The following is a 16150-nucleotide window of genomic DNA, read 5'->3' on the forward strand; positions in this document are numbered from 1 at the left end:
CCTGCATGGGATTGCATTTGTAATTACAAGCATTTGTAAATCGGATGTTTGTAAATGAGGAGATACTATTTTTGTGAATGAACGGCACTAAAAATCTTATGAGTTCATGAAATTCTCCCTGACAGCAGTCCTTTCATTTTTTTAAGCTGCAGTGTGTTAAAAAGCATGAAGTGCCAACAGGAGTAGAGTGGGAAAGACCATTCAGAGCTTACCGACAGGAACATCGTCATTCCCCTCTCTATCTCTTATTTTTTCTCCCTCTGTTGGTTTCTGCCTCTCCTTGTCTCTCTCTCTTTCTGTATGAGAAAAGGAACAGGAAAAACAAGAAAACTTAAAAAAAAGAATTCATGCAACAAAAGACCTAAATTCATCAAATCAACCATCAAATCAAAGAACACCTTCACCCTCCAGACTACAGTGTATTATCATTGCAAAAATCAAAAGGACTGTGAGAGGAAAATAATTTTCCACCTGCAGTCTGAACTTTTGATCTTCACAATTTTTGTTTAATTTGCTTTTTGTATCCATCCATGGAATGTGTGTTAAAACATTTGTCTTTTGTATACATTGATGGTAATTGTGTGTGTGTGTGTGTTTGAAATTAAAATATATTACAATAATTACAGATTTTTGTATTGTTACTGACGCAACCAGTTATGAATTGCTTTTGACCTAAGTAGCAGTCAGTCAGACAAATTGGTCATTTTGGTATTCTCGTTAGGATTTAATACATATGTGCATTTTGCAACAGCTTTTCGAACAGTGGAGCAAGATTATTGGCATAGTCTTTCCAGTAAAGTTGTGAAAATTACAGTTAGGATTTTAATGATGTAAGTTAAACAATTAAATTGAATTGCCTGACTGACTTGGGGCTTCCACTGTGTTTGAAAACCTAGGTCCACAAGTTAGCTTGTTCGGGGGTTAGCTGATTGATATTGTATTTATTTTAATGATGACTAAATTGGATAAAGCCATAATTATTCTGTAAGCACAATAATTAATTTAATGCAATTATGATCAGCATTTACACTGATTCCATATCATATAAAATACAGGCTGTAATATTAAGCTCATGACGCTATTTTAACAGCATTTTACTACTGTTCATAGACATTCGTCTGGCCTAGAAACATGCTCTGATGCCTCCACAAGCTGCCCTGCACGTCCTCCTGCAACAAAGTATGTGAGAACAAAGAAGAGCTGTGGGTTTGATTATAATTAAGATATTTGTGTTGCTTTCTCTTGAAGGTTTAATTTTAAACTGTTCTGAAATACCATTCTGATTTGTTTACTTGACATATTGTTATTGCAGTGATGTATTTTTTCCTCATTTGGTACATTTTCTTCCTTTTTACTTTTTGTAAAATTTGCACAAAGAAGGGTGACAGAAGGGTGTCACCTTACCATGTAAAGCATTAGTTAAAAACAACATGCAAAAACATGCATTGTGATTCCCTTGTGGTCACATCTGCTGTGTTAATTTAAATACTGCAAAGCTGTCCTGTTCTTTAACCTGCTCTGCACCAGCAGTGCAGATAGAAGTATTCCAGACAAGGTGGGGCTTCTCATTATGAAATAGCTAAGTTCTACAGTAAGTGTGCACTTATCAACTCAGCCTTTGCAAAGCCAAATATCCTTTAGAGGAATATTAAAGAAGGCATTTCATGTAGAAGATTTTGTCAGGAAATTTTAACTGGAAGGGAGTAACAACAGGTAAATGTGCAACATCATTTTACTGAAAGATTCCACTTCATAACTTGTTTCGTGTAAATTAGACTAGAGCTTGTGTGTGTACTTGTGCCAGAAGCGTGCAACATGTTATTCAAATGATTGGTCTGCCATGAAATATATATTGGCAATACTAATTTGAATGATTTTCACTTTCAGTACCCTTCCCTCTACACTATAGGAAATGGCCTGATAACCTCTTGCTTTCTTTTCATAATAACGACAGCAGCAATGTTTTCACACTTGTTTTTGCCTGTGTTTTAAAAATGAACCTGGTAGGAATCCATTATGAGTGCTTTAAATCTATTAGTTGCTTGAATTTCAGCATAGGAACCTTCTGAGCTGTTGAGTAACTGAACTATAGAAATGGCTGAATACTCGGGTATTAACTTGCATTTGGCAAATCAAAATATTTATAGAGCTTTCACCTGTGACAAATAGGTTTTATATATCAAACAGTTTGAGTAGATTAATTTTGTTATTTGAAAGAAACCAAATGATACTTCTCTAGACAGTTTATTACTCAACAAAACAGATTATGTGGTGATTATCTTATTACTGTTTGTGGGATCTTCTGTCCTTAGATTGGCTGGTAAATTTTCCTGCATTGCAACACAGGTTATATTTGAAAAGTACTTAATTAGCTGTAATGACATTGTGTGATTGTGAAAGACATAACTGCAATTCTTTCCCTCTGTCAAAGCAACACATGATAGACCTTTTACAGTTGTCAAGAATGACGTGTAAGAGAGGGCTGTCCCAGTGTTCCTGAAAGTCTCTTACATAAGTTACTGCATTCACTGACACGTTCCTTTTAACTAGTTATGTATTCACATTATCCATCATCTGCCTTTTTCTTCAACGAGACCTTGGAGGAAGTTATTGTACAGATAAGGTGGTCTTTGGTGTATTCTGCACTACAGTTACGAGAATTATACAAGACTAGAGTCTGAATCGTGGTGTTACCTAATTTTTACCAGTCCCATTTACTTCTGACAAGAACAGCTTCATTTATACAGCACCTAATAAAACATCCCCAGGTGGTTCAAAGTACAATATGGAACAAAACTGGGCCGTGTAAGGAAATATTAGGCTAAATGATCAAAAGTGGTCAGATTTTAGGAAGTGGCTCCAATGAGGGAAAAAGAGATAGTAAGACAGGAGACAATTCCAGAGCTTAGAGTCTAGGCATGTCTGTCAGTAGTGATTAAAAATGGAAATGCTCAATAGGTTGGAATTTGCAAAGTTCACAGATTGGGGTTGAGGGAGGAAGTAGGAATGGAGAAGGTTCGAGACATAGAGGGGTGAGGCCTTGAAGTGATTTTAAAACATCAAGGAGAATTCTGTGACTGGTTCGTGTCTAGGCAACACCTCAATATAGTTGGCAAGCACAAGAGTGATGAGTGTGCAGGATCTGAGCATAAAACTTTGCACGATGTCAAGTTTTTGGAAGGTAGAATGCATCCGTTCAGCCTTGCATGTTGTTATGACCAAGGCTAGAAGAGTGCACTGTTGCCCTAGCCCACTACTACACAGGTCACAAGATAAAATAATATGTTTCCAGATTACCATTTTGGCTGATTAAATCTCTTTTCTATATCAAGCTTTGAATGAAAAGTTCTATCAACCAGTTTTTGAGTGCAAACATGGGTTTGTTGTCAAAACAAGGCTTATTCAATGAGAATGCAATAATAAGTTAACATAGTAATTGCTAATAATAATGTCTAAATGTTTATACCTCGAATTAATTCAAAGCATTCATTCACTGCTCACCTCAGGGCAAAAGCAATTTATTTCTGTGTAGAGGTTTACTTGAAAGAAAACTTTCTGACCATTGAAGATATTCTTGAAGGCAAAAATGTTAAGGATTAGAATATTCCAAAATATGTTGCTGTGATGTTCTGGCACACGTGGTCAAGACTGTAGTAATACACAATTGTTTCTGGAGTCTTGGCAAACACAGCTTGTTCAAGAAATTCTTGCGATGGCGAGGGGCATAGTTAAGGTGAATAGCAAAGATCTTTTCTCTAAGGTAGAGGTGATCAAAACTCGGGCTCATATTTTTAAGGTGGGAGGAAAAAGATTTGAAAAGGACATGAGGGCAACTTTTTTGCACAGCAAGTGGTTAATGTCTGGAATGAACTTCCAGAGAAAGTGGTGAATGCAGGTACAGTTAGGACATTTAAAAGACATTTGGATTAATTCATGGGCCAAATGCATGCAGCTGGGACTAGTTTGGTTTGGGAAAACAGCCGGCATGGACAATTTGGATTGAAGGGTCTGTTTCTATGCTATATGACTCTATGAATGAAGGAAGGTACAATGTATCAGGGAGAAAATAAAACATTTTTATTGATCATATTATTAAACTGTATAAATGTTTATAAATGTAACTAGATAAGTGCAGCATTGTCCAACCAGAAAACATTAAGAGGTCTTGGACTAGGGTGGTGGAAGCTTAGTTGGGAGCTTGAATGTTCAACAAGTAAGTGACTTGGACAGAAGAGTTTTTTCCGGGGTGGGACACTGAAAAGAAGTGGACTGGGCCATGGGAAGTTGAGAGGAAAGTGATCTAATGAAGGATCAGAGATTATGCTACACTAGTATTCATGACAAGGGTAATGAGGTGTGAGGTGCCGAGATTGAAGGGGTAGCTGTGAATATGGGTGGGAGACTTTTATCTGAATGGAGCAGTTTAGGGAGGAAAGAAGGGTGCTAAAGTCAGAGTGAGAATGAGAGAATTGAGATAGTGGCTTGAAAACCCCGATAATGAAAAGTTGTCCAATACAGAGGCCGAGGAGACAAAGCCACTATGGAGGAATTTGGAGTGATATTTGCCTTGGCAATATGAAACAAGGATTTTAAATGTGAGTTGTGAAGAATGAAATAAGATGTAAAGTGTGAAAGGGAGACGGACCAAGATGTGATTTACTGATGATTGCTACACTACCATTAGCAGTTTGAACAGGGCATATCTCCAATTATAGAAAAGTTGTCATTGCCTGTTTACCCATATCGCTGTCATGGCCATCTTGTGATCATCAAGAATGAGTTTTTAAGTGGCAAGGGATGTATTGTTATTACCATAGGAGATTGTATGGGATTCCACTGTGCAAACAGGCTATTCAGGTCAGCCAGACTGTGTTCATGTTTCTGTTCCACATCAATAATTTGATGAGCCTTTTATGCATCTATTTCTGTTTGATTCCCTTTTCCTTCAGCAAACTTTCCCTCCTTGTTTCAGCATTCATTTCATTGCCTCACATCCTTTTGTATAGAAAAATAATTTTTGCATCCCCAGCTGTAATTTCTTGCATTTAATTTCATAGCCATGTTCCATCTCTGAAAGTAGCCCATTTCTACCTACTCATGCTGTCATTTCTGCTGTTGAAGTTAGAAGCCTCAATCTTTGAAGTATTTTGTTAAATCTGTATTTGCTCACATTTGAGAATATCTTTATATGCTGTACCTTTTCTCTTGTCACAACTTAGTTCAACAGCACGGCGTCTGAATGATACAAGAATTCCAAATGTGGTTTCATGGGCTTTATGTAGATTCACTATTTTACCTCAGTGTTACTATGCCATATTGTGATGTACATAAGATGGTAAAAATGTTTTATTTGTGTTTCAAGGCCTGAGAAAATGAAACCTGATATAACTGATGATATGGTCCGCAAAGCTGACATCTTGCCGACAAGTAAAGCGCAAATCCTCACAATGCCACAGTTTGGCCTGCGGGACAATCTGATCAAATCAGAGCTGCTGAAGCAAGAAGAGAAATACACTTACATCAGAAACTATAGGTTAGTTTAAATGCACAACTATGTTGTTGGAACCAGTTTTATCTTGAGAAATAGGAGTACAGCATTAGCTGTTTAAATGTTGAATGTGTGCACCCTGCAACACCAAACAGATGCGAGGCAGATACGTGTCTGCAATCTCAGCCTCAACTATTCTCTTTCGTGGCTTTTCTAGCCCTCAACCTAAGCAGAACCCTTTTCCAACTTTCAATCCAATCACTTGCCTTAGTTCTGGGGATCATTACCCTCCATCTCCATTGTGGGTCAGTATCTGCTTCCAATCACTTGCATTATCAACCAGCAGTTAAAAATCAGCTTGTCGATCACACAAGGGCAGCTTTTCCAAGGAAGTTTCTTTCTTCTCCCCCTAAACTGTCTGTATCTGAAGTCTGTAGACCTAGCTGTAGCTCATTTAGTATTTATGTGTGCTTATCAAATGTTACTTAGTTTATAAAAACAGAGTCTGATGAGGAACTGGTGTGCTTTGAAGATCACTTTTTTTCAATTTATCTATCCCTTCACTTGGTTTTATTCTTGTAGCTGAGATATCACTACTGTTTCAGGTTTGGTAGCCCCTTCTCAGACTCTGATTAACTCTGACTTGTTTCTTCACAGATGCTGCCAGACCTGCTGAGTTTTTCCAGCAACTTCTGCTTGTTTTCCAGATTTACAGCAACCGCAGTTCTTCTGGTTTTTATATCACTGCTGTTACTGATGTGAGCATATAAGACTAATTGCAGAGTAACGGATACGTGAGTTTTGAGAAGATTTGTAGCTCAGGTTAAGGTTCTGGATGTGATTTTGCTCGCCGAGCTGGAAGGTTCGTTTTCAGACGTTTCGCCACCATTCTACGTAATATCATCAATGAGCCTCCGGTGAAGCTCTGGTGTTATGTCCCGCTTTCTGTTTATCTGTTTAGGTTTCCTTGGGTTGGTGATGTCATTTCCTGCGTTGGTGATGTCAACTCCTGTTCTTTTTCTCAGGGGATGGTAGAAGGGCTCCAATTCAATGTGTTTGTTGATGGAGTTCCGGTTGGAATGCCATGCTTCTAGGAATTCTCGTGCATGTCTCTGTTTGGCTTGTCCTAGGATGGATGTGTTGTCCCAATCAATAACTACACCAAAGACTAAAACACCTAGTAGAAGACTCGTGCCACTCCATTCACTCAACTCAAGAATTCCTGAACACCATCAAAGACACCAAGATAGAAGAGGATGAAATAATTGTCTCCTTGGACGTAACAGCCCTGTTCACATCCATCAACATCAACCTGGCCAAAGAAACACTGACGACACTATTAGAAGAACCGAAGACATATACATCAGACACCACCAACCTCATCAGCAAGGACAACATCATCAAGCTAGTGGACCTATGCCTCACCACCCACTTCACTTTCAATAACAAAACCTACAGATAAACCAACGGAACACCCATGGGATCTCCGATATCAGGGTTCTTAGCAGAGGCAATAATGCAGAGACTCGAACAAACAGCTCTGCCAATCATCCAACCCAAACTTTGGGTCCGCTACGTGGCTGACACCTTTGGCATCACTAAACAAAACAAATTAGAGGAAACCTTCAAGACCATCAATAATACCCTTTACTGGCATAACATTCACAAAAGAGGAGGAATACAACAACAAACTGCCATTCCTAGATGTCACAGTAGAGCGAACAGCCAATGGGGAACTTCAAACCAGCGTCTACAGGAAAACAACACATACGGACCAAATACTGAACTACAGGAGCAACCATCCCAACACCCACAAACAAAGCTGCATTAGAACATTATTCCAACGAGCCACCACACACTGCAGCACAGAGGAACTACGCAGAGCAGAGGAAAATCACCTAGACAGCGTATTCAAAAAGAATGGGTACCCAATGAACACCGTCCGCTGATTTCTCAGCAACAAACGCAAACAAACAGACAAAACGGGCCCAGAAACCATAACCACTCTCCCCTACATCAAAGACATTTCGGAAATGACTGCCAGACTACTCAGACCTCTTGGCATCATGGTAGCCCACAAAATCACCAACACACTAAAACAGCAGCTAATGAACTTAAAAAGCCCTATATAGACAACAAGCAAAACGAACGTCATTTACAAAATACCTTGCAAGAACTGTGACAAACACTACTTTGGACAAACAGGCAGAAAGCTAGCCACCAGGATACATGAACATCAACTAGCCACAAAAAGACAAGGACCACTATCACTTGTATCCTTACACACAGATGTGGAAGGACAGCACTTTGATTGGGACAACACATCCATCCTAGGACAAGCCAAACAGAGACACGCACGAGAATTGCTAGAAGCATGGCATTCCAACCGGAATTCCATCAACAAACACATTGATTTGGAGCCCATCTACCACCCCCTGAGAAAAAGAACAGGAAATGACATCACCAATGCAGGAAATGACATCGCCAACCCAAGGAAACCTAAACAGATAAATAGAAAGCGGGCCATAACACCAGCGCTTCACCGGAGGCTCACTGATGATGTTACGTAGAATGGTGATGAAACGTCTGAAAACGATCCTTCCAGCTCAGCGAGCAAACTCACATCCATAAGGTATACGTCTTATGTGTTCACTATGACAGGCTGTAATTGTAAATTACTTCCAACTGATTTCTTTCTCTGTCTGGGCTAATGGCATCATTTTTCCCAAACAGCAAATGGATTATGTACCTTTTGCATTGTTCTAATTCTGCGCTTTGTGTTGAAAAAAGTATTTTTTGTCACATAGGATTTTTGCAGGGACATACAATGTGAATGGCAAGTCTCCCAAGGAGGATCTGAAGCCTTGGCTGAGCTATGATTTTGAACCACCTGATATCTACTGTATTGGGTATGTATCTGACAACAGTACTCAATCTTTATTTTGAAATCATTCAGTATGTCAAACAAAATACCATTATCGCCATTATTGAAGTGTAAATGACGTACTGCTCCCAAAGAGTCCAAGAGATCCAGGCGTGGGAAGGAGGGTAGATGAATTTTTGCCAGCTGAATTTTAATACACAAACTAGAAACCCTGACTTAGAATGAATATGCACAGAGCTAGTCGCTAACTAGGCACTGCTTTTTCTTTTGCTTGCATTCAGAACTGGAATATACTGTCTGAAGGGCTGTCTGAAGGCCAAATTCAATGGTATAATCCAAAAGGGGACTAGCTATACATATCTTTAATCAACGAGTTTAGACATAATGTCACCTACCTCTGGAGCATATGAGACTTTAGCACAGTTTTTCTGGCTCAGAGACAGGGACACTACTGCAGTGCCACAAGAGCCCCTTGAGAATTGGCTTATATTTTAAAAAGGAAGGTTTTTACAGGATTGTAGTGAAAAAAATAGGCAAGTGGGACTTGTAGCAAACTTGCACAGATGTTGTAGCAGAATGCCTTCCTATGCATAATGAGTCGAAAATAACTTTTTTTTAAAAAGAGTGAGCTCTGTGCAGACAACTCAAGATAATGAAATATTGATCATTGATATTGTCTTGTTGCTGAACGCTAAAAATCATTTCAACTCCAAAACTTTGCACTAACATCAAGTTTTTAAGGGCATGAAAAATAGTAGGTGAGAATAGTTGCCCCTCGAGTCACTTCAAGCATTCAGTAAGATGAAGCATTGATCAGCTGCACTTCAAGCACTGTTCCAATATTGCTTGATTCCCTTGGTATCCAAAAACCTGTCAATCTTGAACATATTTGAACAATTGACTGAGCATCCACAGCTCTCTGAACTCACTGTTGTGTAAGTGCTGCTTCAGCACACAGTGCTGTTTTGGTATGACCGTGAAAACACAGATGTAGCAGGCCCAGTACATCTGAACTCATAATGTTGTTTGTTTCTCAGTTGTGACTGAAAGAATTGGTTGGAAGCTAGTGAAAATTGAAGCCTTGTTGATAGTTTACTTCCCAAACCTGTTTCAAAGAATTGTGTTTGAATTGTATTTCCAGTTGTATTTCTGATTAAGATCAGGGTAATCAGAATTTATTCACTTTTAAAAGTTTTCAGGAAATTGACCTGAGTAAAGAAACATTCCTTTTTAATGATACACCAAAGGAGGAGGAGTGGTTCGTGGCTGTTTCTGAAAGTCTTCATCCTTCAGCTACATATGCAAAGGTAAATTTATTGCATCCTTGTAAGTGTGTTTTAACTGACATTAAATTGTGAGGAACCGCTGTAGTGGTTTGATCTTGAATTCTTTTCATTTGGTTGGTTACCCAGGGCAACTGTGGGACAGCATAGTTGAACTGTGAACCTGGTCTAAGATACAGAATCATCAAAGACTTCTAGCTCCCAGTCCAACAGTAGTTGGATAGTGGGAGCAAAATGTGCGGATCTTGGACGAGAATAGGATTTGACCTGGTTATAATGGTACCTTGATCAAACAGCTCACATATATTTCACTGCTACCATGGCATGCCAGAAGCACACATTTGGGTTAATGCTACTAAGGGTTCTGCCACTTGCTATATACTTCCCTCCTGTATTAGATTTTCCAAAATGCATCACCTCTCATTTGCACAGATTAAACTCCACCTGCCACTTCTCTGCCTAAGTCTCCAGCCCACCATACCTTGCTTTATCCTCTATTTAAAAAAAACGAAAGAATTGCAGATGCAGTAAATCAGGAACAAAAGCATAAGTTGCTGGAAAAGCCCAGCAGGTCTGTACTGCTTTATCCTCTGTCAATCCTCCTCAGTGTCCGTAGCTCCCCTAGCCTTTGTGTCATGTGCAAACTTAACTGATCAGACCACGTACATGCTCTTCCAAATCATTTACATGTATTACGAATAGCAGGGGTCCCAACACTGATCTCTGCAGACCACCACTGGCCATAGATCTCCAGTCAGAAAAGCACACTACTGTCTGCCTTTTTTGACTAAGCCAGTTGTGTATCCATCTTACCAGTTCACGGCAAATCCCAAGTCACTTCACCTTTTGTATCAGCCTGCCATGAGGGTCCTTGTCAAAGGCCTTGTTCAAGTTCATATAGACATCAATCATCTTTGTCACTTCCTCAAAAAACTCAATCAGTGTTGAAAGAAACAACCTTCCCACACAAAGCCATGGTGTCTATCTCTAATGAGTCCATATTTTTACAAACGAGAGTTAGCCCCATCCCTGAGAATCTCCTCCAGTCACTTGGAACCTGTCTTGTGACTAACGAGGATTCAAATATTTAGTACAAGGCTGCAGCAATTTCCTCACCCACCTCCATCAGCAATCTCGGATTCTGGGGATCCCATTATGTCCTCAGGACTTGCCTACCTTGATGTTTTTTAAAACACCCCGCAGCTTTTATACATTGACGTGCCTGAGAATATCTGCATTTCTCTCTGGAGGGCACATCATGTCCTTCTCCTTTATGAATACCAATTCAAAAGGGTGTCACCCACTTCCTCTGGCTCCACGCATAAATTCCCTCCTTTGTCCTTGACTCGACTTGCCCTTCCCCCGAGCTACCTCTTGCTCCTTATATATGTGTAACCTCTGTGGGGATTTCCTTAATCCTGTCACCAAAGTCATTTAATGGCCCCTTTTAGTCCTCCAAATTAGTGCCCTGTATGCCACTCAATCTATTGCTTTGTTTTGTATTTGGTTAATAGAGAATTGGTTTTAACATTCTTTGCTAGATATGGTTGAGATGGCACTTGATCTCTTTCTAAAACTCTTGATTACTTTATCACAGTTTAAACCCCAATATTTATATAACTTCAGTTAAGTGCCGAAGGTAATGAAGTGGCTGAAACAATAGAGAACGGTACTTGGATTCCTAAATTTTAAATCTGGCGTATAATTTGAGGACATGGAAAGAGCAGGCATTTTGTTTCAACTTCTCGGGAAAAAAGATGGGGTCTGAAGTTCTTGTCATGACAACCTTAACAGAGATAACTGGCATTTTAACCTATTTCCCTCATCGGTTTCCTGTAGCTGGGGACTGTTAATGGGGTGCAGTTGTGAAGATGTGGCATTCCTCTGCTAACAAGCACAAAGAATGCTGAAGAAAGCCAGCAGCTGTGACAGCATCTTAGAGAGAGAAACAGAGTTAACATTTCAAGTCCAACTTGACATTTCTTCAGTAAGGTGGCTTGCTAGACTACTTTGCAAGTTAATTGTCAGTCAACCGTGTTGATGGGGAACTGGAGTCAGATGGTAAGAATGGTAAGCTTCCTTTTCCCAGGGTATTAGTAAACCATCTTGAGTTCTTGTAACAATCCAATGGTCACTTGGCCAGTTTCCATTGAATTGCATGTTTTTTAAACTGGGTGCAAATTCTATAACATCCATGGCAAAATTTGAGTTTATGTTCTCGATATTATTGTGTCAGTTGTTGTTTCGTTGATATCTGTGAACTATGCAGTTCTGGGTTTAAGTCGCCTCCACGAATCGAGCACAAATATCAGAACTGACAGTCCAGTGCTACGCTAAGGAAGCAATGTTGGAAATACTATCTTTCAGAAGACGTATTATAGCCAAAGCTCCATCATCCTGCTTAGATGGATGTAACAGAATCCAATGGCTCTATTTCGAAGAATGGAATGCATCCCAGGTGTACTCCCTAATATTTTACCCTCAATTAGCATTAATAAAACCAGTTATCTGGTAATAAAAACATTTATTGAATTTTGCTGAGCACTTTTTGGCCAAGATTTCTATATTTTACAACAGTGCCCACACTTCAGAAGGTACTTAACTGTTAGCAAAACAGTTTAAGCTAACTGGTAGTGTGAAGAATGTTGTATAAATGCAAGTCTTTGTTTCCTAATGGGCCAGGGGCTCAGGATTACATGTTAAGAAATATAACCACTGCACTATATTGACTTAAAATAAGCTGGGAAACTGATATTGGGACCAAACACCATCTAGTTCTTTAATATCCACAGGAGCACTTCCCCACAGTAATGATTAGAATCACGAAATATAATGGAGTTAGTTTCTACTCCTGAGTTTTCATGACACAAGCATTTCTGAGAACAACTAAAAGAGATTTAATTTAACTCTAAGTTGTGACAAATATGATATACAAAGGCTCAAGTTCTAGTGAAGCAGTTAAATGGTGGCCATAAATCATTGCTGTGAAGATGTACTTTCGAAACCACAGTAAAATAGAATTTTGGTTTCAGATCAAGCTTGTCCGACTGGTTGGAATGATGCTCATGTTGTTTGTGAAGAAAGAACATGCCGCATATGTGACAGAAGTGGAAGTGGAAACGGTTGGAACAGGCATCATGGGAAGAATGGTAAGAAAGATTGGAAAAAAAATATTGAGACAACTTATTGCCTATGAGTGGTACAATCTCATACAAGTCAACTAGATTGTAAGGGTAACAATTCCTTAGGTAAATCAGAAATTGCCAAAATTATAGATATTCAACCTCTGTTCTAGGTAGTTAGAATACAGTGGAATGAATTTGTTACCTCAGTTGTATAAAGCCTTGGTCATACCCAAGGAGAGCAAAAATGGAGGCAGCAGTAGCCCTGGTAATTCAATGTGTGACTGGCCTTCTCTTTCAATCTAAAATATATTTAACAATAGAGCATTCATAAACCCTGGGATACAGAATTAGAAAGATTCACAACCCTTTACATTTGAAGGTGTTTCTCCGCTCCTTAGTCTCCATAACCAAGATGCTATGTATAGTATCTCCCAGCTCGAAAAAACAATCTTTAAGTAGGCCTTTAAACCTCTTTGTAATTCTGTATGTTTTAACTAAATTACCTCTTATTCTATATTCCAGAGAATACGCTGGCACAATTTACTCACCCCTTCTTCATAGGATAACCCCCTCATCCCTGGAAGCAACCTGGTGAACCTTCTCTCTACACCTCCCTTGCTAGTAACATGTTTCACTGCATATGTTTTTAGTTTTGGGCCTCAATTGTCAGGAGCACAAATTTGCTGTATTGATGCCCAGACTTAAATTATTATGCTATGATAACGGATTGCCTAAAATTATGTTATGTGAGGTTACAGGGATAGATTGGAGAGCCAGGTGTAGCTGAGATGTTGTTTGGAGTGGACTCAATGGGCTGAGTGGCCTCTTCCTTCACTGTAAGGACTCAGTGATTCTTTTGAGTTCAAGTGGCTAAGAAGCACACTAATCAAGGTCTTTACAATAAAAAGAAATTAAGAGAACAGATACAGATAAACTGTTTCCTCTTGGGGAAGAACCATGAGCAATGGGGAATAATCTTAAATCATTAAGGTGGGACATCAAGAAGCACTTTTTCACTTGTGGAAATGCAGAATAGGCGGTTGCATGTGCTGGAGAAGAATTAAGATCTTCAGAGTTGAAATCAATAGACCCTAGTTCAAGGGATATGGAACATCATTGGAATTGGCATCCAAATTAACCACCATCAGATTGACACGGTAGAAGAGTGAACAGCCTTTTTTTGAACTTATAATCTTGACCCAAGGTCTGAGACAGATTTTCAGCTTGTTCCCATGGGCAGGGCAAATGTATGGCAGGGCAGTGCTATAGGAGAGGAGTCTGGAAATAAGTTGTCAGAGGAAAAATGTCATTTCATAATGGACATGATTGCCTTTAAGAAACTGGAGTAACAACATTACAGCAATGTCCAATAGTGCATCTTGTGTGTTTTTCCATCCTGACTGAACTTATTCTTATGTCAAGAGATAGGCTGTACTACCTAAAGTTGTGTTTCTCTGCATCAAGGCCTACAATGCTAAATGTTTTTTTTAACTGTTCTCTGTTGGGAGTGTTGAGGCTAGTCAAGTTACAGACAGTCATATAGAGGAAATAATGCAAGCTAAGAAATAAAAACAGAAATTGCTGGGAAAACTCACTCTGGAGATTTCAGTTCTAACGGCCACTGGACCTGAAACTCTGCTTTCTCTACACAGATGCTGCTGGACCTGCTGAGTTTTCCCAGCAATTTCTGTCACTGTTTCTGATTTCCAGGATCTGGAGTTCTTAGGAATATTTTTAAACGTGAAAAAGTTTCTGCATTTTAACAATTATGAAACTTCCTGTTTTAACTGTACTTCGGAAATTCAAAGTGGAAGTATATTTTAGCACAGTAGGGGCAGTTAATAAAGCACGAGTACATTCTTGGACCTCTGTTAAGGTGAACCTGGTTGTAAGTGCTGCTTTTTTCAAGGTGCTCTGACACAAGATGCAGTTCAGTGGTAGTGCCAGTGTAATATTTAGAGATATATAACAGGAGGTTCTACTTATTTACCTCCATATTTGTCTTAACTTTACAGGCAGTGTTGTAAAGTAATAACAATACAGTCTTTTAGAAACTGCAGGACACTCAGTATCAAATTATGTGCTTGCAGGTGTAGAACCTGTAATTCTCCCTACGAGCAGGTGGCAGTGAGAAACAGGCTGTTCACTGACAGATGCGAGTGATGACAGGTTTTATTAGTGGCTGGAGCACAGTCTTGTAATGCAGCATAACATGACTAACAATCCGTCAATGTGGTCACTTTTATTTCATTGCAGCAGTACAGATGAACTGATGCAGAAATAAAAAGTTTGAAATTTCAAATGTATCTTTAATTGGGTAATATATTAATATGCATTTTTGGATTTAAGCAGACACTTGTTTTGTTGTACCCATTTTGAAAATCATTTGAATGATTCACATCAGTATTAGCAAAGGAACTCCGTTGGAGAACAGATTATGTGTAACGTCTGGACTAATTTACCTGCCCTTCGTCTGATGATGCATGCATAGCACTAGAGTCCCCTCGCCTGCTGAGGATGTCTCAGTTGTTATTAATATATTAATGAGTGGAGAATCTAATACTGCACACAAATACAGGATGTCAAACCATATTGAGTTGCTTCATCTGTTTGGGGTGCTGTGGAGTGGGAGTCGGTAATAAAAGTGACAGCAGGTCAAGAATACCTCTCTCACCTGATTCAGGGACAAACCTGACAATATTGCTGACACGGGGCTGGATAAACTCTCCCAGGGAAGGTAAAGAACAAGTGGAGTAATGGACACAATGGTCTCTACCACTTCTTTCCAGTCATCGCACTGAAATAGATCCTTCAGTCCAACTTATCCATGCCAACTAGCTTTCCCAAACGAAACTACTCTCATTTGCGTGCCATACATTTCCTGTTTATGTACCTGAGTAAATGCCTTTTATATATCGTAATTGTACCTGCCTCTACTATTTCTTCTGATAGTTCATTCCATATATGTACCAAACTCTGTTGAAAAAGTTGCCCCTCAGATCTCTTTGAAATCTTTCCCCTATCACCTTAGCATATACCGTCTAGTTTTGGACTCACCTGGCCTAGTGAAAAGACTATTCAGCTTATAGCTTATCAGTGCTTCTCACGATTTTATAAATCTCTATAAAGTCACCTCTCAACATCTTACACTCCAGGGAAAAGAAGTTGCAGCCTATCCAGCGTCTCCTGGTAACTGAAACCCTCCAGTCCTGGTGACATCCTTTTAAATCTTTTCTGCACCCTACCCAGTTTAATAACATGCTTTCTATAGAAGGGCAACTAGAACTGTACACAATACTCCAAAAGCAGCCTTACCTGAGTCCTGTACAGCTGCAATATGACATCCTAACTCCTATATTCACTGCTCTGA

General features: G+C 39.3%; 1 protein-coding gene across 6 annotated transcripts in view; it reads left to right on the plus strand.

The window, feature by feature from the left end:
* inpp5b (inositol polyphosphate-5-phosphatase B) overlaps window positions 1-16150 on the plus strand; it is a 172061-nt gene that overhangs the window by 90721 nt on the left and 65190 nt on the right. For 5 of the 6 annotated variants that reach the window (XM_048558256.2, XM_048558257.2, XM_048558258.2 and 2 more), the window contains 5 exons: window positions 1111-1179; window positions 5363-5533; window positions 8296-8397; window positions 9565-9679; window positions 12688-12804. In XM_048558256.2, the coding sequence (XP_048414213.1) occupies window positions 1111-1179; window positions 5363-5533; window positions 8296-8397; window positions 9565-9679; window positions 12688-12804 (574 nt within the window). Of the gene's footprint in view, window positions 1-1110; window positions 1180-1575; window positions 1592-5362; window positions 5534-8295; window positions 8398-9564; window positions 9680-12687; window positions 12805-16150 lie in introns of those variants that run through there. The other variant, XM_059654258.1, reaches the window with a different exon arrangement.

The sequence above is a fragment of the Stegostoma tigrinum genome, chromosome 24 (assembly GCF_030684315.1).
Source record: "Stegostoma tigrinum isolate sSteTig4 chromosome 24, sSteTig4.hap1, whole genome shotgun sequence".
Taxonomy (NCBI): Eukaryota; Metazoa; Chordata; class Chondrichthyes; order Orectolobiformes; family Stegostomatidae; genus Stegostoma; species Stegostoma tigrinum.